At 49.2% G+C, this 25,602-nt stretch overlaps 1 protein-coding gene across 1 annotated transcript in view; it reads right to left on the minus strand.

The window, feature by feature from the left end:
- The window catches only part of CLMN (calmin), a 115,806-nt gene that overhangs the window by 22,565 nt on the left and 67,639 nt on the right, over positions 1 to 25,602 (minus strand). The window contains exons 2-5 of the mRNA XM_007447338.1: positions 13,081 to 13,142; positions 9,546 to 9,641; positions 6,727 to 6,810; positions 1,102 to 1,194 (exon numbers count right to left, since the gene is read on the minus strand). Of these exons, the coding sequence (XP_007447400.1) occupies positions 1,102 to 1,194; positions 6,727 to 6,810; positions 9,546 to 9,641; positions 13,081 to 13,142 (335 nt within the window). The remainder of the gene's footprint in view (positions 1 to 1,101; positions 1,195 to 6,726; positions 6,811 to 9,545; positions 9,642 to 13,080; positions 13,143 to 25,602) is intronic.

The following is a 25,602-nucleotide window of genomic DNA, read 5'->3' on the forward strand; positions in this document are numbered from 1 at the left end:
GTTGCCCCAGTGGAGCTTTTACAACACTCTGCTCATATGCTGATCATGGACTGCACCACAGAATTCTATAATATGGGACTGACCTGTCTGAGATACCAGAAAGTCATGAGAGCAAGACTTTGTATGCTCAGAGCCTGGCACATGGGAGAAGCTCACTAGACATTTACCAAATCAATGAATGACGATCCAGAGTGGAGTTAAGGACTTTTTACACATTTCAGGACGTTTCCAGTCTATCAGGGAGTTGAAGAACAAACATCAGTAACTGAAGCCTGTATATGACACTGTACAATTGACAAAGGGCTTTCCCACGTAGCATCTCTCGATGCTCACCACATATTTGGACCACTGCTACCATTTCACAGATGTGGAAACTGAGGCTCAGAGGGAGCCTTTGGTTTTATAAGTTCAGGGCTATTGTCTCCAAGCCTTGTTTGAGCTCATTCTTCTCTGAAATGTAAGCATGAGCCTCTGTGCAGATCATTTTTACGCTTGGGAGACCCATTAAGCAACGAGCCATTATCTTCTATTTCAAAAGAGGGGGATTTTAGAAGATAAAACATCAGCTCACTCCCTCCCACTCAGGGAAAAGAACTTGAGCACAATTTGAAATATCCCCTTCATACTCCAGCCACAGACCCTGTCCTTGCTCTATAAAATCTGCATTTCCAGATAGAGGCTGAGGGTGCTAAGGATGGAAAAACAAGGTCTTTCCTGTCACACACACACCTCTTCCTAGAGCTATCTTTGTACAGCCTCTTTAACCGTCTCTGATGAACACAAGTCATTTTAGGAAAGTAACTCTACCAAGTTCAATTTTTGGTTGGAAGTATTCCCCAGCTCTTGTGACACTTTAGAACAAAATTACTTTTCGAAGTAAATATGTAACTCTTCAAGTACCAAGAGGAGAACAGAGCTCACATCACTTTTAGAATCACAGCAATTGAAAACCTTTAGCAACCAGGTTCTTCTAGTTCTTTCCCAGGAAACAGAAAAGTCGAAATCTGTTAGAAACGAAATCTCACGGTCTCCCTCCATCCAGCTCCACTCCTGTGTTGCTGGAGATCATTACCGTGTGTTATAGGAAAGAAATGATTTTACCTGGAGGAAGAGGATGATGTTCCAAATCAGCCCAAGAACCAAAGAGGGGTTGCCATCTGCTATTTCTGCCGCGTCGATGCTAACCAGTTTTACCTGAAGAGAAGCAATTTATAAGCTTAACAGGAGTGTCCAAACAGGAGGCAACATGTTCTGATGTTGTCATCGTGGGCCTGTTTCTCTTTCTCGCCTGTGCTGTTCGGTGCTGCCCCAGACCACCTCTCAGGGACCCCAACATGCAAAAGTGTGTCTAATAAACACGTGCAATAATACTTAACATGCGCAGACACTATTCTAAGCTCCTTACAAGTATTCATCCTCACAACAACCCCACATCACAGATTCTTCTATTATTTCTATATTTCCGGTAAAGAAATACCAGAGCAGTCAATGTAACGTGCCCAGGACACACAACTAGTAAGAAAGTCATCCTTTTCCAAGAACAGATGGTAAATGCCCAAGGGCGGTCTGTGTACTACACTAACACCACCAAACCTCCAGATTTAACACGTCTTTGGACAAACACAGAGCACTGACATCAGCGATCAAGGAACACGACAGCTAAGACAATTATCCATTACTAAGTAGAAATAGTGTGTGGGGATAAGGCTGCTACCCAGCGTTTCTGCATCTTTCTGCAACATTCCGCAACAAAATACCCTACTGACTGGTTCAAATGGGCATATTTGAGAAACCCTTAAGAGATTACGTTATTTATTTAACTATGTTCTGACCGCAGGATGATTGCCCTTGGTGCATGCCTGAGGCACTGGTTTTCAAAGTGTGGTCCCTGGACCAGCAGCACGTTGTCACCCGGGAACTCCTTAGAAAGGCAAATTCTCCCGCAGACCAACTGAATCAGAAACCCTGGGAGGGGCCACAATCTACTTTTTAAATATTCTATGTGATCTGATTCAATCGAGTCTAGTGCCTCCCACTGCTGCGACCTCTCCCGTTGCGGAGCACGGGCTCCGGATGCGCAGGCTCAGCGGCCATGGCTCACGGGCCCAGCCGCCCCGCGGCATGTGGGATCTTTCCGGACCGGGGAACGAACCCGCGTCCCCTGCATCGGCAGGCGGACTCTCAACCACTGCGCCACCAGGGAAGCCCCACAATCTGCATTTTAACCAGATCTCCAGGTGATTCTGCTACACGCTTGGGTTTCAGGACCCCTGCCCTAAATCATCATTTTACTCTGCAAACAAAACCTGAGTATGTAGATCAGGGGTCTGCAAACTTCTGTAAAGAGCCAGAGAGTAAATATTGAAGACTGCAGGCCACATCCATCTGTGTCACATTTTCCGCCTCTTCATTCTTTACCACCTTTTGCAAATGTAAACTCCATTCTTCAGGGGGAGGAGAGAAGAAATCAAGTAAATCAAAGTAAACTTTTTCTTTTCTTTTTTTGGCTGCGTTAGGTCTTCGTTGCTGCACGCAGGCTTTCTCTAGTTGCAGCGAGCGGGGCTACGCTTCGTTGCCGTACCGGGCTTCTCACTGTGGGGGCTTCTCTTGTTGCGGAGCATGGGCTTTAGGCACACGGGCTTCAGTAGTTGCGAAGCATGGGCTCAGTAGCTGTGGCTCGTGGGCTCTAGAGCAGAGGCTCAGTAGTCGTGGCGGACGGGCTTAGTTGCTCCATGGCATGTGGGGCCTTCCTGGACCAGGGCTCGAACCCATGTCCCCTGCATTGGCAGGAGGATTCTTAACCACTGCGCCACCAGGGAAGTCCCAAGGTTAACTTTCAAATTCAAATTTGATTTATAAAGTTCTGCTCAGGAGACTCAGGAAAGAAAACACAAAGAGAGCGTCTCACACAAACACTTCTTTCTCTCTTTCCTTTGGGGCTTTAAAAAAAGATGGGTCTCTGATCCTACCAGTTCATCAGGGGTTTCTAACCACACCCATCAGTAGGGCCTGGGCTTTCCTAATCACAGGTGAGAATCCTGAGCCCCTGGCTCAGGTGTGTTTTGCAGGTTGCTGCCCAGGGAATAATCCAGGGAGCACAAGCTCATCGCTGGCGGGTTAGAGGCTGAAGGAAGTTGTCAATATTGTGAACAACAAAGCCAATCAAATTCAGGCCCAAGAGTCCGTCCAAATCCATCATGGCCACATGTCCCATGGGGTGAATCACATGCGGTCTGTGGCTGATCGCATACCCTGGACCTCTGCTCTGGCAGCTCCCTCCGTTTTTGTGGCTCACTGATCACATCCCAGCGCAGGGGAGTCACATCAAAGCACTTAGTCAATCCTGGCCTTTGCTATCCCCTGGAGGAAGCCCAGCATGGCCTCTGAGCTGAGGTTCATGGAAAGTGTCCCAAAGTGAGAAATCACAGAGCTGCCTTGTAGGGATGTGGGGAATAGGAGGGTGCACCCTCTTGGGACAGGGAGGGAAGTGGGGCAGGGAGCAGCGGTCACCTTTGGAGAATAAAGCGCTCTCCTGGCCACAGGGACTGGGGAGCCTGGCTGAGGGAAGGCGGGGATTATGGATATTCCTGAAGACCTTGCCTCGGGTGCCCAGCCACTGCTTGGTTCTCCCTGGCAAACAGACGACGTAGCAGCCGGACATCAGTCAGAAGCTTCAGGGACAATGTCCTCCTCCCCCTCTTCCCGCTAACTTGGTTGTTTTCGCCACACTGACAATAAATGGACCAACTGGCTTCTGGGAATATTCCTTCTCCCCCTCTGGCTGGCACATCCATCGTGGGGCAGTGATAATGGTCATCACGGTAATGCCCTCCCGGGGGAGAGCTGACTTCTGCCCAGTGGTTCTCATGGGTTAGTCATACTATACCCATTGCACAGATGTGCAAGTTGAGGCTCAGAGAGGTTGAATGACCTGCCGGAGGTCACAGAGCTGGTCCTGTGGGGCAGCGGGTCTCTGACACAGGAGTGAACACCATGCTCTGAGCCTCACAGTTTCGGGGGAGAGAGGGAGGGACAGAGGCTGGCCACACTAATAGCACCTGAATCCCGGGGCACATGGGACCTGACTGCTGCCCCTCCAGCACCCGCTGGCATTGATCACCCAGTTCTGGGCCCTTTTTTGGCCCAGGAGAGCCACTGTGGCCTGTCCTCCCTCGAGCTGGGACAGTGGGACAGGAAGGGGCCAACAAGGGCCCAGGGGCGCTCTGTGGCTTCTGGCAATGGGAAGGAGACTGCAACCAAGATGCCTGTTTCCACGCGCCTCGTCCCCGTGCTCTTCTCCCCAGGGGGCCATTCACCTGCCGGCCACAGGAGCCAGCAGGGCAAAAAGCTGACAGAGCACAAACACACTGGGCATATTTCCAGATTTTTAAATAAAAAATAAAGGAGAAGGGAGCTTTGCTGTTCTTTCTTTTGTACCATAAGGCAGCTACTGCAGTTGGGGAAACATTTAGGGACGGATTACGGAAGGCCAGGCCTGCCACCCCTGAGCGTGGGCTAGTCCTACCTGCAATGCCCCCCAGCAGGCTCCCAGGCTGTTTGTTTTTTCACTTCTGCAGGATCACTGCTCCTCCCTGGGCCCCTGCAGTGATGAGCAGCCTGCTGTCCGCGTGAGGCCTCTTCTGCGAGGCTCTAAGCTCCTTGAAGCGGAGATGTGCTCCTAATGCAGCTTTATGTCCCCAAGGCTGAGCACAGCCCTGGGCCCACAGAAGACACTTTGTAAACGCAGGGGGAGAGTTCTGCCTACAGTACAGGCCCATCAACACGTGGCAGCTGGCAGAGCAGGAAATTACTTAGGGGTTCACAAGCTGGAAGGAAGAACAGTGAGTATCCCGGGCAGTGGTCCCAAGGCCCCACGTTATCCTAAAAACAACGCTTTTCGGAATTCAGGGCTGGACACTGCCCAGGAGGGCCACGCCTAACGCTCCCTTCCAGGAGCAGACAGTGAAGCTGTGGAGCTGGGGAGAGGTAGCAAGAGCCACAGCTAACGAACGCAGCCCTCACCCTGTGCCCGCACTTGGCTAAACGCCACCTGGACGGGCACATTCCATCCCCAACAACTCTCTGAAGTAGGTGTGGCTCTCATCACCTCTGTTTAACAGACGTGGAAACGGAGGCTCAAGGCGTCTACATCATTTTCCAGGAGTGGAAGCCGTGGCAGCGGTGCCCTGAACGCGCCGTCAGCACCGAGGCGGATGGCGAAACTGACTCTGCAGAGAGGCCAGCGTTTTCACAAAACGGGACATGCTTTTTTAAAGGCAGCTTTATTGAGAGATACAATTCACATCCCATCCAATTCACCCATTTAAAATATACAATTCCATGGTCTTTTGGCATCACCGTAATTTTAGAGCATTTTCATCACCTCAAAAAGAAATCCTATACCCTTTAACTGTCACTTGTCTAATCCCCCAACCTCTCTCAACCCTGAGCAACCACCCATCTCTTTTCTGACGCGAGAGATTTCCCTACTGGACGTTTCATAGGAATCGATTCATAGAAGAAGTGGTCCTTTTTGTCTGGCATCTTTCATAATGCTTTCAAGGTTCATCCACACTGTAGCTTGTATCAGCACTTCATTCTTTTTCATGGCAGAATAATATTCCATTGCAAGGATAGACCACATTTTGTTCATCCCTTTGTCCATGGATGGGCATCTGGGTTGCTCCCGCCTTTTGGCTATTAGGAATGATGCTGCTATGATCAGAGCTGTGCTTTTTGGCCATCACCACCTGAACTCCCTCCTAGGTCTGGGGCTTTCCCCACAGTATGGGAGGCAGAGTACACCTCCCTCTTCAAAAGCCAAAGGTGCCCTTGGCAGCCAGGACATGGATGGGGATCCAGGCTTAACAGCCCAGGCCTTAGAATCTGAATGAGTGACACTGAGAGTTCCTTCCAGGGGCTGTGCTGGAGGCAGGGGGACAGTGCAGTAAGAACCCCTCAGCTTGCCCGACACATCGGCATGTATAGTAGAACAACATCACAAAGTGCAATTTGTTTGGGGTTCCTGATGGTACACAACAGGATCTGATCTGGGCTGATTTAAGCAGAAAAGGAATGTGTTGAAAGGATACCAAGGGGTCACAGAATGACTTGGAAGACTGGGGAATCAGGGCTGGGATGAAACCCGGGGCTGCTAAGTGCCAGCACCACTGCACGGCCCCTCCCCCTCCCAATGCAGGGACCCACGTGGTCATTAATTGGTGAAACTTAATGAAAGGGGAACTTTGGAAATTTCATCCCTCTAGGGCCATTCCTTCCCAGTTTTGAAGGACATGAAGCAGAGTTCAAAACACAGAAAAGGCTAATTTAAGTCGAGAAAGTTATATCAAAGGGGACAGAATTATGTAATTTTCCCCCGGCTCATTTAGCCCCCTTTTCCTCCTTGCTTCTCCCATATTCTGAGTTCTAAGAAAAAGTTTTACATGCTGACATGCTCTTATCCCCCAAAATGGAAAAGAAAATGTCAACTAAATTCTGAACATCTGAGAGCCTGATGGAGATGGAGGGGCGGGCAGGGAGTCGGGGACTGTATCTCCGGCTGATGGATTAGCTGTGGGAGTTCTGTTACATTTCAACTTAGTTTCATTCGACCAGCTCAGCAGGGTCCCCTTTGCCCGCATCTCTTGTGACCAGCATTAAACTTCAAATTATGTCCTTTTTGTCACAGGGAAGTCTGTGTTAACAAGATGTGTTTCAAATACTTACATTGCTATCTTCCAAAAACTTAAGTGCTTTCGCTATGTTGTTCAACCGAAAAATACGATGGGATGAGGATTTGTATTCGTGCAGCTGTAACACAAACCAGAACAAAACAAGCAGTTAAGCCAAGACAGGCACTCAGTCCCCAGCGGTGCCGTTGGATGTGCTTGTCTTTTTCTTTACCTTTTTCACATTAGTCTCAAGAGAAGGTTGGGGCTCATAGCAGAGCCCACATGGACCACATCCAAACCCGGGCACGGGGCCCCAGGATACACAACCGTACCCTCAGGGGCCCCCGACGGTCACCTTGTTGATGGTTCCTGGGACCAAACTCACTCAAGTTGGTGAAGGAGGGGAATCCAGGGGTTAAACAAGGGACAGAGTTGTCAAATGTTTCTCTCTGACCCAGCTCCTGGCTTTTGATACTCCTCCCTCCTCCAGAGACTGTCGGTGACATGTTCTCACTGCACTGATGCTTTTCGTCAGGGCAGAAAGTGTCAGCCGGGAGTGTCACCCACAGCTGCTAAATCATCCGGTAAGCCCTCCCTGGCGGCCGCAGATGTTTCTGTTTTCTGGCCAAGAGCTTTGTGGACATTTATCCCAGGTCAGAGAGAGAGAGAGAGAGAGACAGACAGATGGAGACAGAAACACAGAGAGACAGAGAAAGAGACAGACACAGAGAGACACAGAGAAACATAGAGAGACAGAGAGAGAGACAGAGAGAGAGAGGAGAGAGAGAGAGACAGGAGAGAGAGAGAGAGAGAGAGAGAGGAGAGAGAGAGAGAGAGAAAGCTGTTTGCAGAAGCAAAAACTCTGACAACGCTAGTCGTACCCACTGGGAGCATCAGCAGAGGAAACTCATCCTGAAACTGAAGTCTGTCCCCACTCCTCCAGGTGGGTGCTTTACACTATAAGGCAAGCCAGTGGGTATCACTTCCACACGGTGTGAACTGCCAGGCAAGCTAATGGGTGAGGTCTTGGATGTTCTTGGCTGGGCTCCAGGATCAAAGACTCCCAACAGAGGCCCCGCAAGGACACGGTAGCTCCTGACCAGTGCCCTGGCAGCAAAGTGAGAGCCTGGGCTGCTGGGAACACAGAAGCTAGAACGCGCTTTTTCAGGAAGCCTGTTGGAGACTATGCTGGCAGCCCATTGTGAGATGTGCAAAGAAACCAAATACAGTAAGTCCCCTGCACACGAACCTTCAAGTTGTGAACTTTCAAAGATGCAAATGTGCGTTTGCATGTCCAATCACGTAAGTTAGTTCACGTGTCTGGCATACATTGCCACGTGTGTGCATCCTCTTCAAGTGGTTGTGCTTTTGTGTACTTTACCGTACACTACTGTATAGAGCACAGTAGTACAGTATCTTTATTTCAAGCCCAGGATGTCCGGAAGCAAGTATAAAAGCAGTGGTATATAGCCCATTGTGTTAGATGGGTACCTAGGCTAACTTTGTGGGACTTATGAACAAATTGGACTTACACACACACTCTCGGAATGGAACTCATTCATATGTAGGGGACTTACTGTACTCCTTTTACTGCAGTGGCTTTGCCCTTCATTAGAATTCACAGCCATCACTTTGCACAGCCCCCTTGCGGCGGGGTGGGGAGGCTATTGGGAAAGCAAAGGCAAGGAAGCGGTGTGATAAGACTCCAGCCACATTAGATCTGAGAACAGAAGCAGGGGCTCTCGACTTTAAAGCTACAGTTAAGAACAAATCCAGATGGGCTTCCCGGGTGGCGCAGTGGTTAAGAATCTGCCTGCCAATGCAGGGGACACGGTTCAGGTCCTGGTCCGGGAAGATGCCACATGTCGCGGAGCAACTGAGCCCGTGCTCCGCAACAAGAGAAGCCACCACAACGAAAGGCCCGCGCACCACGCAGCAACGAAGACCCAATGCAGCCAAAAATAAAATAAATAAATTTATTAAAAAAAAAAAAAAAGGAACAAATCCAGAGAGGTCCACACGGGCTGAGCTATACCCCATCACGGCACTTTTGTATCAGCCACGCTGGGTCACTTGAGCCAAATCAGACACTGAACTCTAGAGCCGTTTTCTCAAAATTGACACCACTGGTATTCTGACCAGATCACTGTGCCCCCTCAAGGAACCTCTGGCAGTGCCTGGGGACATTTTTGGTTGTCAAACCTGGGGGTACTACTGACATCCAGTGGATAGAGACCCAAGGATGCTTTTGCTGTTACACATCCTGCAATGCCCAGGTCAGCGCCCCCATGACGAAAAACTACCCCAGCCAAGACGCCAACAGTGTGGAAGCTGTTAAACCCTGCTCTGTGACCTGGGGAGAGAGGACCGACCCACACACAGCAGATTCAGGCAACGTGGAGAGCGCTGGTGAAGATCCAAAGTGGAAGGAACCCCAAGATCAGCTGGTTCCATTCAATTTTGGTCATACTCACAAGAAGGTTCTAGAATTCTGTGTATCTAGTTGGTGGATTATAGATTTTGGCTGATAAGATGCCTTTCTTCTTCATCTTCCTGACTCTTAGCTCTCATTCTAGGTAATTTCATGGCTGGCCAGCTAAACTGTCATGATTCAGTCATGATCCTTAGCTTTGGACTCACAGAAAACATGGGGCATTTATTTATTTACTTGCTAAAGTATATTTGCTTAGTTACACATGACTGTACCAGTCTTAGGCACCGAGAAAGGAATGTCAGCCTCCCAGGTTTCCCGTCACAGGACTTATGGATGGCCAGGTACATATGTACATACACATAGACCTGTAGAGAAAAGAACCCTTTGGCAATGTTTCCCTTTTTTTTTACTTCTTCCTAACCCTTCTGGAGCATACGTACCAGATTTCGCCCAGACAGGACTTCTAACAAAGCCATTAGGATTTTGCCATCTTGTATATCAACGAATAAATCTTTAACTTCTAGAGGTGGGTTACACTGCGGAAGAGGGGGAAAGAAAGTAGGCGATTAGTGATCTGTGTAAGCCACAGAACAATTTCAGAACTGCAGCTTTCACTGGAGAAAAAACTTCCGGACATCCAGATGTGCCTACGGGCAGCAGGGCCCATCCAAGGAGGGAGCGATCCCCTCTCCCTGGAGATGGCCCGTGGGCAGTGGGTGCGCTGGGGAGCTGGGTGGAAAAAGTCAGAAGCCCCCTGCTTTCATCTCTGACCTGGGGAGGTCTGCGGGACCTGTGTTGTGTCCACCAAGAGTTTGGCTGGGTGTGGCCTGGGGTCCGCGGGGCCGGCTGGAACTTGTCGGGCAGATGTCCCAGCACAGCGATTTCCAAGCTCTGCTTCCCAGAACAGAGCTTCAGCAGAGCACTTCACGGAGCCCTACGGGGGCGGAGGGGCGGGGGCGTCCCAGAGGAGGCTTATTCACGGCGCTCCCTTCGATAGCTCTTACTGGCCTTTATTTAGGGTTCCAGGAAGACTTTGCTTAAAGAAAGGTTTCTGTTGACTAAACAAGCTTGATAAAAAACTCTTTTAATGCAGGACGGTTAGGATTTATTGAATCTTGGGGGACAGGGTCCAGGAATCTGCATTTTTAATTAACCCCCCAGCATAAATTCTATTTACTTTCTGGTATTGGGGCATTTGGAAGCATTAGAACACTTACTGCTCTTGGGGACAACGAAGGGGGGTGTTCCCACAGGAGACCGGATTAATTGGGGGACAGAAATGGCGACTGTCACCCGTCAGAGAGCCAGGGAAATCTTGGAGCTGTGGCCCAGGCACCCTTTCCTCCGGGAAGGCCTCCTCCCCGTGAAAGCCTTGGAGGGCCCATGTTTTCTTTTTTCTTTTTTTCAGGAGGTGGCATTTCCTTACCTCTTATATGAGCCCCCTGACTCCCAGTTAGTCAAAATACCGGGCAATTCCACCCACAGGTGCACAGAAAAGAGCTTTGCTTCAAGGGCAACAGCGACTTTGAACCCAAAGGCAAATTATTTTCTTTGCAAACTCCCCACTGCTCTGCAGGAACATTCCACACGGAGCATGACGGTATCAGGTTACCAAGGCTCTTATGGAAATGTTATTCCTGTTAACGTGGGGCAGAAACGCAAGACCTGAACAAAACAGCCCCTGATAGATGAACTCACAAAATTTCCAGTTAGCAGCCCCGACCGTGGCCAAACCTTGCTTTTGAGCTGAACCTGGAGAATAATTTCCATTGACAGTGTCTGTAAGAGCCTCAGCCCAGCAGCAGCGAGCGGGGCCTTGGCCGGCATCCATCTGCAAGATGGCAGGAGGAGAAATTGAACCCACTCCAGTGAAAACACTCCTCGGGGCCCCAGACGTTCCATGGGCTTCATGAGATTGGTATGGCCGAGTAAACAGCACCGCCAGGGGTTTCTTCGTGATCTAACTCCTTGGGTAAATTAAGGAATTTTTCCAGAAGCCAGAGACCCCGTAAATATTTCTGACAGCCTTCAAACTGCAGTTAAGCCCACTTCCCCAAGGAGTTCCTGGGTTTCCCTTACATGAAAAGTTGTTCTTGAAAGTCTCAAGGTTGGAAACATGGCTGTGAATTTTGCCCTGTTTATTACGAATCAGTTTTAGGTGCTATCTGATTTATCTGTAGAGTGGGTGCTACCCACCTGCCCCGAAAAAGGAAGCAGAAGCATGGCCACGGAGAAAATTCTGGATGCAATCAATGCTAACAGAGGTTCCTTTGGGGGTGGGGGTGGGGGGGAGTGAGTGCGAGGGTATTTGCTCTATTACCCTCTGTACTTTTCTGTATTTATTTTTAAAAGAAAGAAATACACTAAACTCCGTCTGCCAGGAGGAATTTCCAGCTACCCTGATACACATCAGGCATTAATTTAGGAGTTCAGTGAACTCAGATTTGGGGAACGGTTTTCCTTTTTTTGTCCAAAAATAACACTTCACTGTGTGAGCACTGCCGAAAACGCACCAATAGTCAAGATAACTGGCAAGTGATTTATCACGCTTCCTCCGTGATATAGAGAGACTTTGCCCTGAAGAGTTCAGGAGCCTCCCTGGGTCGCGCGGGACCCGTTCTACAGGTGGGGAATAGAAGTGTGGGTGGTCAAGCGTCTGCTCGGGAAATATTACAGGCCTAAAGTTTACGCTACGTGAATTAAAATTTTGGTCAAGAGCTCCACTTCCTAAAAAACCACATTTATTTTCTCTGCTTTCTAATCATTTCGGTGATTTCCTCTAAGGACCTTTCTTTGGGGTTAACTCTAAGGGCAGTTGGTATTACTCTCGTGCCTTTTAAGAGGAGAGGAGAGAAGAAAATACAGGTATTAAACTCACTGAAGGAGGTACTTGAATACCACCAGCTTTGAAAGACATGAGGCTACTGGCTGGGTCTATTTGGAGAACCAGAGAGTGGAATTTAAGAAGACGTGAAGTGAGTAAAAGGAATCATGATAAACCAGCTTTCTTATAATAAGAAAAATAATCTCTCCTCCCCCAGCCCCGGGCAATTTAAAATGTTCTCTGTCGGGGTTGGGGGGGGGCGGTGGGGGCTAACCTAGTGGTGAGGAGGGTTCGGATTGCTCCTCCTCCGAGCTGTTTGTTTATCCATTTCACAACCCGCCCCTTCTCTGCTGCTCATCCTTCTGTCTGGTTCAGCTGCTTTTGTTTTAGGGTTTGTGTGCCTGAGAAGCCGGCAGACAAAATGCGCTTCAACGTTGCTTGGCCAGAGTATATTAGCAAGAAAAAGAAAAAGGAAAAGGAGAGGAGGGGGTCACGAAGTGCAACATGCAGGAGAAGCCGCAGCAAGAGCTTTCTTCTCGGTCGTGGGATTGCAGAGAAGCGATTCAATGTCTCCAGGCTTCTGTTTCCTCATCCGTAACAGGATGGGGTGCAGGGTAAGGAGGGTTGTCTTGAGGATTAAAGGAGATGTGTGCTCCATGCACCCAAACAAGCAGATAATATTGTTGACCAATAGCAGCAGTACGTGATGAACCAGGGAATCTGGCTCGGTTAAAAAGTGCGAGGAGTTTTTGCTTGAATCAACCCAAATACCTATAAACGCGTCTTCACGAGAGCCTCCCTGACCACCCCAGACTAGAGGTCGAGATCCCCTCAGCCCTGTGTTTGGGTTGTTCAACAGTGAATGTTTCCTAACTTTTGCTCAGCGATTCCTATTTAAAGATGGACCCTCTCCTTCCCCAGCTAGACTGATAACCCCAGGAGGTCAGAACCCCGTGTCTTACTTACCTTCATGTTCCCAGCACTGAGCTTGACGCTTGGCAATGAGAATGCACCCAACAGATGTTTAAATGAATGAACGAAAAACAACACCACAACAGAAACACAGAGCACCCTCACCCCGACTCTGCTGAACTGTGCACTCAGTTATGGAGGAATCCATCACTGAACAACAAGCCGAGTGCCCTGCTTACCTTCTCCAGATGGAGATTTATCCATCGAGTAAAAGTCCGCTTCTGCACATTCTCCCTCTCAACTGAAAACAAAGAAGTGCCATTAGCTGGGTGCAAAGAAATGCATGCAAAATCCCACCCTCCTCTTCCCAAGGGGAGAGTCTATGGAATCTCTGTAGGATGGGGAGCCCCGGAGGTCCCACATAGGGATGGAGACCTTCCCAGAAGGAGGCTGGCAAGGGCCTGGGGAGCACCTAGAATCCATTTTCTCCAGCCCAACCCTGAGCATCTTAAATAGATTAAAGACCCACGAATTCAGACACACAGAACAAACTCTTATGCACAAGCTAACGTGAGCATTTGGACATTGGACTCTCCAGCATAAGAAGCACTGGTGGGAAGATACAAATTTAAAGCACGAGGTGATGGTGCCACACGCCTGCCTGGCGGTAGTGTGGGCCAGAGGAGCTAGGATGGAGGAAAGGAGGGGAGGTCAGTGATTAGGAATTGGGAGGGGCCTCGGGAATGTGTGGTGGAAAGAATTTGACAGTCCTGGCTTGGACTCTCAGCCTGGTCACCTCCCAGCTTTGTGTCCTTGGGCCAGTCGCCTATCCCCATATCTGATCTTCCCCATGAAGATACATGGCTGACAGCCCACTTCCAAGGCTGCCGAAAGATTGACCTGCAATCCTGCAGGTCAAGCTCATCAGGGTTCCCGGCACAATAGCTGCTCTTTTTTTTTTCTTTGTAGCAATTAATTTTAGAGCCAGGGAATACTTTGTGCCCCCCAGGAGGGGAGAGTTCTGCAGAGCCCCAGTGAGCAGGGAAGACGCCAACCAGACACAGACCCCTTCTCCCACAGGACAGAATTTCCCAAACAGGTTTCTTAGGAGGAAAGGTCTTTCCTTTTCAAGAGTTATTGCCATCTATCTACCCAGCACTAATTGTGTCCTGGACACTTTGTTTCCAATAATCTTTAATCCTGACAATACCACCTGCAAACTAGAAACTAGTATTTTATAGATGAACAAAATGGGGCTCAGAGAGGTACCCTGACTTGCCCCGGACATCAGCTGGAGAGAGACAGAGCTGAGCATCCGTCTGTCTGCCCCTCATCAGCCAGCTCCCTAGAAATGGAAGGCTTGGGTTTGAATTCCATCTCTTCCAAAAATTACGACAAAGGCATCTGCAGTAGTAATGATAATGATTTAAAAAATATTTACCGAACACCCGCTATGTGGCAGGTATCCATCTAAGCACTTTACGTGCATTCACTGATTGAATCCTTCCTACAACCCTCGCAGGGAGGGACCTTCAAGATTGGAAAACTGGGGCACTTGCCCAGCGACACACAATTAGTAAGGGTATTGTTCCTATGCTACAGATGAGGAAACTGAGGATCAAAGAGCTAATAAGCCACAAAATTAGGACTTGGAACTAGAGTCTGTGCTTTCCCCATTCGCTCCTGGGCTCTGTGGCATCAGCTGGCTTGGCGCCTGGGGACCCGGAGGGAGTTTCCGTGATAGGCGGTGGTGCCAGTGCCTGGGTCTGGGCGCCCCGGGGACCACAGTAGCAGCCCCTGCAGCTCAAGACGCTACGCCTCTCAGGAAGCTTCCTGGAAACGTTGGAGCCAGAGGACTCCTAAATTACTAAGTTCTGGATTTCAACGTATTGGAAGAACATATCACATATGCTTAAAACCATTTCATATTTCTTTAGCAATGAGAGGCAATTTATCTCTTGGCCGAGAAAAAAAGGCTATGGTTTTCTCTAGCGACTGTGGTTCTTTTTTTCCTGCCAGCCTCATTATTAGGTAGATAGTGGTGCCCATAAATCAAATTTTAATATTGTGCCTTTCAATCTTTTTAATTGAAGAGCCAGCAGACAGTAATTATGCACATAACTGCTTCTCTCTCATTTTCCTCTTTTTCCATCAGGGAAGGTCACTGGCTAGTAGGCATAAGGATGAAAGAGCTCATTCTAGTGAACTGTTTCTCGTGGGAGGCGGAAGGAGGGAGGAAGGAAAAGAAGCTGATGGAAGCGAGGCCAGGAGCGGGGCATGTGCTGAGGGCCATGAGTTCCAGAGTTCCAGAACTTCCCAGAAGATGGGAGACACCTTTCTGCCTCTGCAGCTTTTTCCATAGTGTGGGTCTTCCCATTGTTTAGTGTCTGTCCCGCTGTTGATGGAGATGGGCTATTCCTGGTTTTTTACTGTAAGGAGCAGTGCAGTAGCCAGCACCCTGGCACAGGCAACCGGGCATGTGAGTCTCTGTGCACAAACGTGTGACTATAGTTCTTACGCCTGACGACTAAAAGCGGAACTGCTGGGTCTTAGTAGTGGGCACATTTGAAAATTTAATAGCAACTTCCAGACTGCCCTCCCAAAAGGCTGCCCCAGTTTATATCTTCACCCCCACCTGTCTTTAAACAAGTTTGTGGGAATTGTAAAGTATTTATACACACATTCAAACACTCAGGCTGCTTTCTCCATATGGCTTCAGAGAGAGCAAAGTCTGTCTCCTGAAACAAAAGTGCATTCAGTGAAAGCCTAAGAGAACCAGGCGTAGGCTGTTAGTTTAACTGTGCAGAAGGGTGCAAATGAGGAAGTGGGTGCAAATGAGGAAGTGGGTGTCTGTTAGTCTACACATGTCTCATCTATCTGCCCACTGAGCCACCTATCTGTCTATCCACTCACCCATCCACCCACCCATTAGTCCTTCCATCCATCCATCTATCCATCCATCCACCCCATTAGTCCATCCATCCACCCACCCATTAGTCCTTCCATCCATCCATCTATCCATCCATCCATCCACCCATTAGTCCATCCATCCATCCACCCACTCATTAGTCCATCCATCCATCCATCCATCCATCCATCCATCCATCCATCCATCCATTCAGCCGGCCTCCCAGCTGATACTTACTCAATGATTACTACTTGCTGGGAACTATGCCCAACCCTGTGGGCAAAATCAGAAATGAAGAATTAAGCATTCATGGAATCTTGCACTCCAAGAATTCACAGCCAAGTAGGAGAGAGAAAACATGGATGCCGCAAGGCACATAAACAAGGAGAAATGAATTACAAATTTCAATAGCTGATGGGATAGGAGGAGGTGATTTCAGACTCCACGGGGGACTCCTCTGGAGGCCCTGAGATGATCCCCCCCATAGCATTGGGACACGGAGGGATCCTGAAAGGCAAAGACAGCATTTTAGCCCTGCCCTGATCCACAGCCAACCTCTGGGTGGCTTCACTTCCATTCCAGCCAAGGCCAGTGGGTGAATCGGGGCACAAATCAGCTTCAAGAGCACAGTGGAGCCATAGGAGGGCAAGGTGATGACCGAAGACACCAGGGGACTGTGAGACTAGGTCACAAATAGCAGATGAGTCCCAAACAGAAATAGGGTACGGAGACCATATTTTCTGTTCCTGAAACTAGGACACGCCGCTCAATACACAGGAGAGAGAGAGAATGCGAGAATTTAGCCTGCCCCAGGAGGCCCACCTGGGAGCCACACACCATTAGACCATGAGCTGACCTTGGTGAAAGTCAGAACCCTGCCTCCCTCACAGGAATGCTGTGAAGATCAAAAGGGATCCGCCAGAAAGGCATTCCCAACAGCTGTTCCGGAAGGGCCACCTTTCCCCCAGCCCCATGGCACACCGCATGCCCTTGGGGTATTTTATCTGGTGTCTCCACACAAAGGTCGGCTGCCCTTTCCAGGCCTTCTGCATTTCCAAATACCCACCCCCATCCCACAGGCCTTTTCTACTTCTGGCCCTGCCAAGACTCTATAAACGTTATATAGTCTCCATAAACCCAACCGCCCCTTTTGTCCACGGCACCTATCACGCTGTAAAGGTGTAGGAAACCATTTCTCAGGAAGGGTCTGGCCTTCTTGAGGAGTGTTTGTGGGGCCTGGTGTGGGTTTACTGGGCAACAACGGAGTAGTAACAGCGCTGTAAAATCGCCATCCCAGCTCTGCCTGGCCGGCCAGGGTGCTCGAGCACCAGGTCGGGTGGAGGCGGGAAGGGGCTGCCAGGCCCGGGACGCCGGGGACGCACAGAAGGGGCGGCCCAGCCCTCTGGCTCAACTCCACCATCCCAAATTCCAAGGCATGACTTTGGCCCCGGCTTTGCCTAGAACAGGCAATTTGAAAACAGGAGGTGTGACATTCCTTCCTTCTCAATGGCAGGCTCAGGGGTTGGAAGCCACAGGAAAAGGGATACTAGCTCTGGGAGTTAAAATAGACTCATTTAGGGGCTTCCCTTGTGGCGCAGTGGTTGAGAGTCCGCCTGCCGATGCGGGAGACACGGATTCGTGCCCCGGTCCGGGAAGATCCCACGTGCCGCGGAGCGGCTGGGCCCCTGAGCCATGGCCGCTGAGCCTGCGCGTCCGGAGCCTGTGCTCCACGATGGGAGAGGCCACAACAGTGAGAGGCCTGCGTACCGCAAAAAAAAAAATAATAATAATAATAGACTCATTTACATCTGTGGCTGTCTTTCCGTAGGTCCACATTTCCCTCAAACCTACTTCCTATATAATATTTCCTCTATAATAGTCTGCTCTTCCCCGCCCATGGGAAAGCCTTGATGGCTTTATCTGTTGATGAAAATAATATGCTCATCATAAAAACGTAAAATATAGAAAAGCATAGAGAGGGAATTCCCTGGCAGTCCAGTGGTTACAGGACTTGGCACTTTCACTGCTGTGACCCAGGTTTGATCACTGGCTGGGAAACTAAGATCCCGCAAGCTGTACGGAGCAGGGAAAGAAAGAAAGGAAGAAAGAAAAGCATAGAGAAATATATCTCAAATCTCGTGAAATCATTACACCCAGAGATCACCAGTATTGCCATTTTAATGACCATCCTCCTAGAACTACACACACACACACACACACACATGCACACACACACACACACACAGGCTCAGAGTTAATGCACATGGGTGCTCATGTACACGACTGCAACGTGATCACCTAAAGACTCAGTATTTGTCAAAGCATTGCCCACGGATCCCTAATATCAAGAGCTTCTGGGCTTCTGGGGTGACAGTTAAAATGCTAATTCCTCGACCCCAGCCAAGACCTACTGGGTCACACTCTCTGGGGCTGGGGTCTGGGAATCCGAATTGAAGCAGCTCGGGGGTTATGATAGTACACAGTTGAAGAACCTGGGTCTTCCTGGGAAGAGACAAGTGGCACGGTTCCTTGGTCATCTTCGGGCAGAGTAGAGATGGCAACAGGACGTCACCTGGTGGAGGAGAAAGGGCCGGCGTCTGGAGCCAGGCCCACGGTGCCACCCCTCACCCTGAGATGGAGACACGGATAGGGCTCCTGGGTTGGCTACGGTATTGCTCATTGGTCCTGGCAACAAAATTCCTTTCCTGCTTTGTCAAAAATGCTCTTCCTGATAATGCTTTAAGTCACTAAATGCACGCAGCTGCTCTGATACTCCCGAAAGATGAATCAGAGCTCGCCTAGGAGGACCGCAGAGCAAAATCCCACAGGGGAGGCTTATCCTTCAACATCCATCCAGCTGCGGCAGCTGGGGCACCTGTTTCCAGCCGCAGGGGCACTGCCCGGGCGGGAGGGAGGCGGCTGGGGCGAGCTGTGGCCTCACCTCCAGGAGCTCAAAGCCCTCGCCCAGAGCCGGGCACAGAGCATGTGCTGAACAAACGCAGCTGTAGCTGTTATCGCTAACCTCTGACAAGCTGCTGAACTTTTCTGAAGTTGAGTTTCTTTTCTGTGTAATAGAGACAACGCCTTCCCCTACCAAGTGAGACGATGATGCCTCTGTGTGTGTGTGTGTGTGTGTGTGTGTGTGTCGGACACACAGAGGACCTCAGTAAACAGACTTGTTTCTTCTCACAATTCATAGCATTCCAACGCCTTCCCACCAAGTGAGACGATGATGCCTCTGTGTGTGTGTGTGTGTGTGTGTGTGTCGGACACACAGAGGACCTCAGTAAACAGACTTGTTTCTTCTCACAATTCATAGCATTCCAGGGACCCATACGTGGGCCCTACTGACAGCTTTCTGTAGGATGGGGCGTGGCTACCCTGGTGACAGCTTGGTGAGCCCTCCCTGTCTCTAGTGGAAAGGTCACTGAAGTCCCCCACTCAGCCCTCTCTATCCAGGAGGCAGGGTGGCAGGAGGCCCCGTACTTTTCAAGCTTTAGTCCTGTTTTGTGTGAGGGCAGGACCCTGGCACGCGCTGGCTCCTGCACCCCAGGCCTTGTTAGCCAGAAGCCCGGGTCTGTACAGAGGGCCATCTCGGCTCCAGGGGAAGCCACAGCCCCCGATGATGACAGTCTCAAGGGGTTCCTCCGATAGCATCCTGGTCCAGAATCCTCTTGCCCCACCTTATACGAGTGACGTCCTGAGACACTCACATACACTTTCCCGTTCTGGGTCTGAGCTGACTTCCTGCACTAGCTGGGAAAGCCACTATCCTTCTTGTCAAATATCCTTCTTTTTCTCCATGGCTCAGACGCCCACTCATTCTGAGTGTCCCCCTTGGCTCGCTTCAGCTGTGCCAGCTCTTTCCATCAGCTGGGGATCTTTAACCCAGGATCAAGGGCACCCGCCGCCCCACGGACAGCACACAAAGAAGCTAGCCCTCGGGGGTGCCCCTGCATGCCTGCACCCGCCCAGCTCTTGGCACTGCTGGACCCCCAGGAGCCCGCGGCCGCCCCCTGAAGAGGCCGGGTCCCCCGCCTCGTGGTTTCACTCCTTTCCCCATCTTTCAACACCTCCCAGAAACACAACCTCATTACATGGCCCCATGCTGGTTCATTTGAGAAATAAAACTCAGAAACAAATTAAACGGCAATTTCTTTTTCAGCAGTAGAGGAGCCAGGCTTCAGGAATACCAGGCCAGCAGCCCTCGGTTCCGACTCCCGAGGTCTGCTTCCCGCCATCGGCTCTGGCGGTATTAAAAGCCAAGGCCTCCTAGTGTTTTGCACCAGTGGTGATTTCGCATTTAATTTCCTTTGTTTTTCCTCCCCCAATGTTTGCTCTGACCCAAGTCCCTTTTATTGAGACTTTGGTAATAAAATGCAAAACCCTCCTTGGGACCACAGGCCAAGGAGCATGCAACTCCTACCTATCAGTGTGCAGGGAAGTGGCAGGCAGAGCTGGCAGGGCCCTCTCACCCCCTTTCCAGTTCCTCTGTTGCCTTCTCTCCTTTGTCCCTCGTGGGACTGGGGATGTGCCGATGGGCCTCAGGACCAAGATTGAGTCTGGGCTCCAGCCGGTGCAAACTGGTGGTCTCCCCAGTATGTACCTGGGGAGACTCCAATAAAACTGCCAATCTCATTCGAACTGGGGACTTAAATCCAATTCTCTCACAGGTCCCAGAGGCCACCAATTAACATACCACGTCCTGCCCCGCCATGCCCCTGCTTCTTAGCTGCTCTCAAACACATACCCCAGGGCTCCAAAGAGCTAGTCCCAATTTCACACCAAATTAACTTTTAAGCTATATGTATATATATACAGGGCGGGTGCCTGTGACTAACATAAAAAAATAAACCCACTCTAGTTTTTTCTGTGAGTGATACTGTCTAACCTCAGAGCTCAACCTCGGTCCACCTTGATTTATGACAGATGACGCCAGCCAGCCAGCCATAAAAACCAAGGTTGGACTACCAAACGTAAGGTAGATAGCTAGTGGGAAGCAGCTGCACAGCACAGGGAGATCAGCTCGGTGCTTTGTGACCACCTGGAGGGGTGGGATACGGAGGGTGGGAGGGAGGGAGACGCAAGAGGGAAGAGATATGGGAACATATGTATATGTATAACTGATTCACTTTGTTATAAAGCAGAAACTAACACACCATTGTAAAGCAATTATACTCCAATAAAGATGTTAAAAAATAAATAAATATAAAATAAAATAAAATAAAATCCCCCCCAAAAAAAAAAACCAAGGTTGGGAAAAGGGATTTTAACATCCACCCAGATGGGCAGACCAGGTGACATGACCAAGTCAGGCAGACTGCCCGGATGCCTCCAGTTGAAACGGAGACGGAGAGTTAAGTGGTGTCAGACAGATCATTCACACACCCATCCAGGAAGCAAATGGGTTGACGCTTACACTCAACCGTGGAAAATAAGAATGTTGACCCCATCCTCATGGACTTCCTTTGCCAGGTCCCACAAGGAAGGATGGAGAGAGGGAGGGGAGGAGGGAGAGAAGGAAGGAAGAGAAGCAAGATAGAAACATATTCTCTTCCCATACTATGGAGACCGTGATTCCTGGGGGACTGAACTCTCCCTTGTGGACCACAGATTTTGATGATTTTCTTTTTTCTAATACCAGTATTTTCGGGAAAGTATCCTGGCTTCTGAATACTAACTTGAGTAACTTCTAAAACAGTGTATTCCCAACCACATTCAGCAGAGGACTAGTTCTAAGAGGCCTTTCAAAAGAGAAACCCAGTACAGCTGGGAAATAGTGCATCCTCTGTTTCCTCTCATGGATATTTATGATCAGTATTTTTAAGGCTCTGATAAGTCCTGCAATAAAGACGTGTTTCACTTGGTCTCAACCAAGCTCATATGAAGCCAGACCCCTTTTCTGGGTAAAACTGATCACAACTTTCTTGTAGACTCCTGCTTTGGAAATACAGAGATGTTCATTCATGGGGGATGTCTCCACTGGGTCCTCACAGCCACTGAATTAGGCAGCCACACTTCCTGTGACAGAGACTCCCATGTGTTTGCCAAACCCTGTTTCCTTTTTCTCATGGGCACATAGCCAAACTACATTTCCCAGCCTCCCTTGCAGGTGGTGAGGGCCTCATGGCTGCGTTCCAGCCAATGGTACGCGGGGAGGTGCAAGCATGCCACTTTCAGACAAGGCCAGGCCAATGCTTCATGCCTTGTGCCAAGGATGTAGAGGAGGACCGAGCCATAGCAGGGAAGGAGTCTGGACTTCCAAATCCCCCCAGTAGTGCCCCCCCATGAGGAATACCACTGTGGGACTGTTGAGTGAGTGAGAAATACGCCTTCACTGAGTTAAGCCAGAGTCCTTTGGGGATTGTTATTGTAGCAGCTGGCCAACCAGGCTTATACCGGCCTTAAGTGAGAACCAGCCTCCCCTGTGCAAGAGAGGAAGGGGAGAAGGGAAAAGTCAACATTTCTGCAGCCTCTTCCAGGCACAGGGAGAAATAGTCCGCCACTGAATCCTCACGGCAACTTCAACGGGTGAGCGATGGTGCTTCTGGTGCAGATGGGGAAACTGAGTCTCAGAGAGGGGAAGTGACCTGCTCCGGTGCTTGGCTGCACAGCCGAGGGAAGAGTCTAGCCTGGTGAGCCAATACCCTCTCCACGGCACCTTGCTGGGCTGGTGGAACCCTTCAAAGCAAACATCCTATTGAAGAACCTTCACAAAGAATCGGTTTCACACCCAGGTGAGCTCGGCAGAATACAGGCTGACCTGGTGTTTTGTCCCCGAACAGAGCTTAAACAGGCCTAATAAGAATTAGCTTGACTTCTTGGGTTCAGCTCTTTTTTAAAAGGGAAATTAAAACGCTCAGCTGCATACACATGACCTTGATTTGCATTTTTAATAAAGCCCCACACTCACCCTTCAAATACCAGTGTTTTTATGTACATGCAAAGGCCAATCAGCTGCGAGATTCTCTAGAATTAGGGTGACCAACTGCCCTGGTTTGCCCTGGATTGAGGGGGATCCCGGGACACAGGACCTGCAGTGCTAAAACTGGGAAAGTCCCAGGCAAACTGGGATGAGTTGGCCATTCTAAGCAGTAGACACAGCGCTGTGTCCTGGAGAGCAGGAGGGAGGGGACAGCTGCTGGGAGGGGCAGAAGGCCCTGGGAGCCACGTGGGAGACCAAGACAGCGTAACTCGAGGTGATTAATATTTGCTTTAAATGCCAGGGACAGAACAAACCCTGAAATTCCCATTTACAACTTTAAACTGCCGATGAAAAGTGACACGCGCACGTGCGCACACACACACACACACACACACACACACACACACACCTCAAGGTAATGTGGGTCACCTTCAGCCTTCTTCAGGGACCTTTAGTTCCCAGGGTCACTGGAGGGATGTTGTCATTGCAAGGTCTCCCTTATGCCACAGCCATAATGGTTCAGACCTCAAGGACTGCACTCACACTGAGGTCAAGGGCGGATCATTGCCATTGGGTAGAACCCTGTAGAATGGCAAATTGCAGTTCGGTAATCCTACAAAACCCACTGAGACTAGACCCGTGATGCTCAACCCTCACAGTCACCTGGGGAATCTTTAAAAAAAATCAGAGATGCCTGGGCTCCATTCCAGACTAATTGAATCTGAATCCCTGAGGGTGGGGCCCAGGCATCTGCATTTTAAAGCTCCCCAGGTGATCCTGACACTGAGCCAGGGCTGAGAACCACTGCTCTCAGCCAGGAGTTGGCAATTTTTTTTTGTCAAGGGCCAGATAGTAAATGTTTTAGACTTTGCAGGCCATATGGTCTCTGGCAACTAGTCAACTCTGCAGTGGTGGTAGCAAGCAGCCAAGGTATACCCAAACGAGCATGGTGTGTTCCAATAAAACTTTATTTGTAAGAACAGGTGGTGGACCACAGCTTGCCAAGCCCTGCTCTAGACTTCACAAGCCCCATTGCCTGATTTAATCAGCCATTCTAGACTTTGCTGGTGGCCATACCCTTCACGGCCCAACTTTTAAAAGTCAGTTTGGGGCTTCAGGAGCAGGGGGGCGTTTGCATTCTGTTTACTGTTATAAGAAAAGCAAACAGCAGTGGTGGGGTGGATGGGGCAGAAGGTGTATGGGAAATAAGAGCAGCAGAAAAACTGAGTATTTGGTCGCTGCAAGTCAGAGAAATCCACTTGGATTTTCTCCTCCCATCACCAAAACTGCAAGAAAAATCACATTTGGGCAAAACCAGACTTTTAAGTGATTCTCGTCTTTATTTTCCTTCTTTTGCAGCCGGCCTTTTTCAAACCAAGTCCTATCACCTAGCCTCTCCCTCCTCATTCCCTGCTAAACATCCACTTTGTCTGAAGAATCCAAGGAAGCAAACACGGAGAAGGAAAACAACCCCCCCCACAATCATTTTTTTTTTCCTTTTTCTTTTGTACAGTTTCAGTGGAAACAGGCTTAAAAAAAAATCAAACAGGGCTACCCGTAGGCAAAATTTCTTAGCAGATTAAACCTTGTCCAAGGAGAGTAATCTCCCTCACGCATTTTCTTAGCACCGCAAGGAACCCAGAATTATTCTGCCCATCAGAGTACTCGGCAGTTCAGTGTTCTGGCTGGAGAGGCCATTAAATACTTAGGGTAGCTTCTCATCCAACACTGCCATCGAGGCAGTCATCCAGGGTCTACTTGAATGCGTCCCAGGATGAGGCACTCAGTACCTCTCCAAAATCAGGCTCCCATGATCTCAAAGCTTGTCTTATGGAAAAGGGGAAAGCGCAGTGGGTACAAGTTAGGAGCTAGAGGATGACAGGTTTCAGTTTGATATCAAGAAGCTAGGCCATCAGAACTGACCAATAGTGGGATGGGATACCAAACATTTCCAGCTCTTCAAATCTTAACGTTTTAAAGGAAAACTAAAAACACACAGATACTCTGAGAGTCTGGCTAGAAAGCCCTGGTAAATGTTTTTTCAGGCTGTTGGAAAATCTGGTGAGCTGGAAGAAGCTTTTGCTACCTCTCCTGATAACTGCTGTAATTCCTCCAACTAGATATGCCATGAAGACTAGTTCTTGTAACAGGTTGGTTAGGGGTGAATTTGTACTTGAAAATGAGTCCATATATTTATGTAGGAGATGGAAACACACTAATTCACAAAAAGATGGGACAGAACCGCATCACTAACAGATTCTTGAACAGATTCTTATACAAAGGGACAGGGGCCACTGCAAATATTCCTCTTTGGAGGAATCTCATAACCAGTTCAATTTCCTTTTTCACTTTGCCGTCAGGAAATTCTTCATTAAACTTGAAGGCCGAGTTTAACAAATGAGCGGAACTGTGGCCCGCATATCTGGATACTAACTCCCCCCTGGACCTCAATTTTTACAAAAATATTACAGTCATACCTTGTTATCTGCAGGGGATTGATTCCTGGACCCCCATGGATAACAAAATCCATGGATGCTCAAGTCCCTTATATAAAACACTGCAGTATTTGCATATAATCTACACACATCCTCCCATATACTTTAAATCATCTCTAAATTACTTATGAGACCTAATACAATGTAAGTGCTACGTAAATAGTTGTCCCCGTGGCAAATTCAAGTTTTGCTTTTTTGAAACTTTCTGGAAATGTTTTCTGGAATATTTGTTATCTGAATCCACGGATGCAGAATCCACAGATATTGAGGGCCAACTGAATTTGATACGGATTCTTTTGTTTATAAACTTTTAAGCTTTATTTTATGGATCAGGTAAACTACCTTAAATGTTTTTGTTCAAGAGAGTAGAGTATATGGGCTTCCCTGGTGGCGCAGTGGTTGAGAGTCCGCCTGCCGATGCAGGGGACACGGG

This window comes from Lipotes vexillifer, unplaced genomic scaffold (assembly GCF_000442215.2).
Source record: "Lipotes vexillifer unplaced genomic scaffold, Lipotes_vexillifer_v1.1 scaffold1017, whole genome shotgun sequence".
NCBI lineage: Eukaryota > Metazoa > Chordata > Mammalia > Artiodactyla > Lipotidae > Lipotes > Lipotes vexillifer.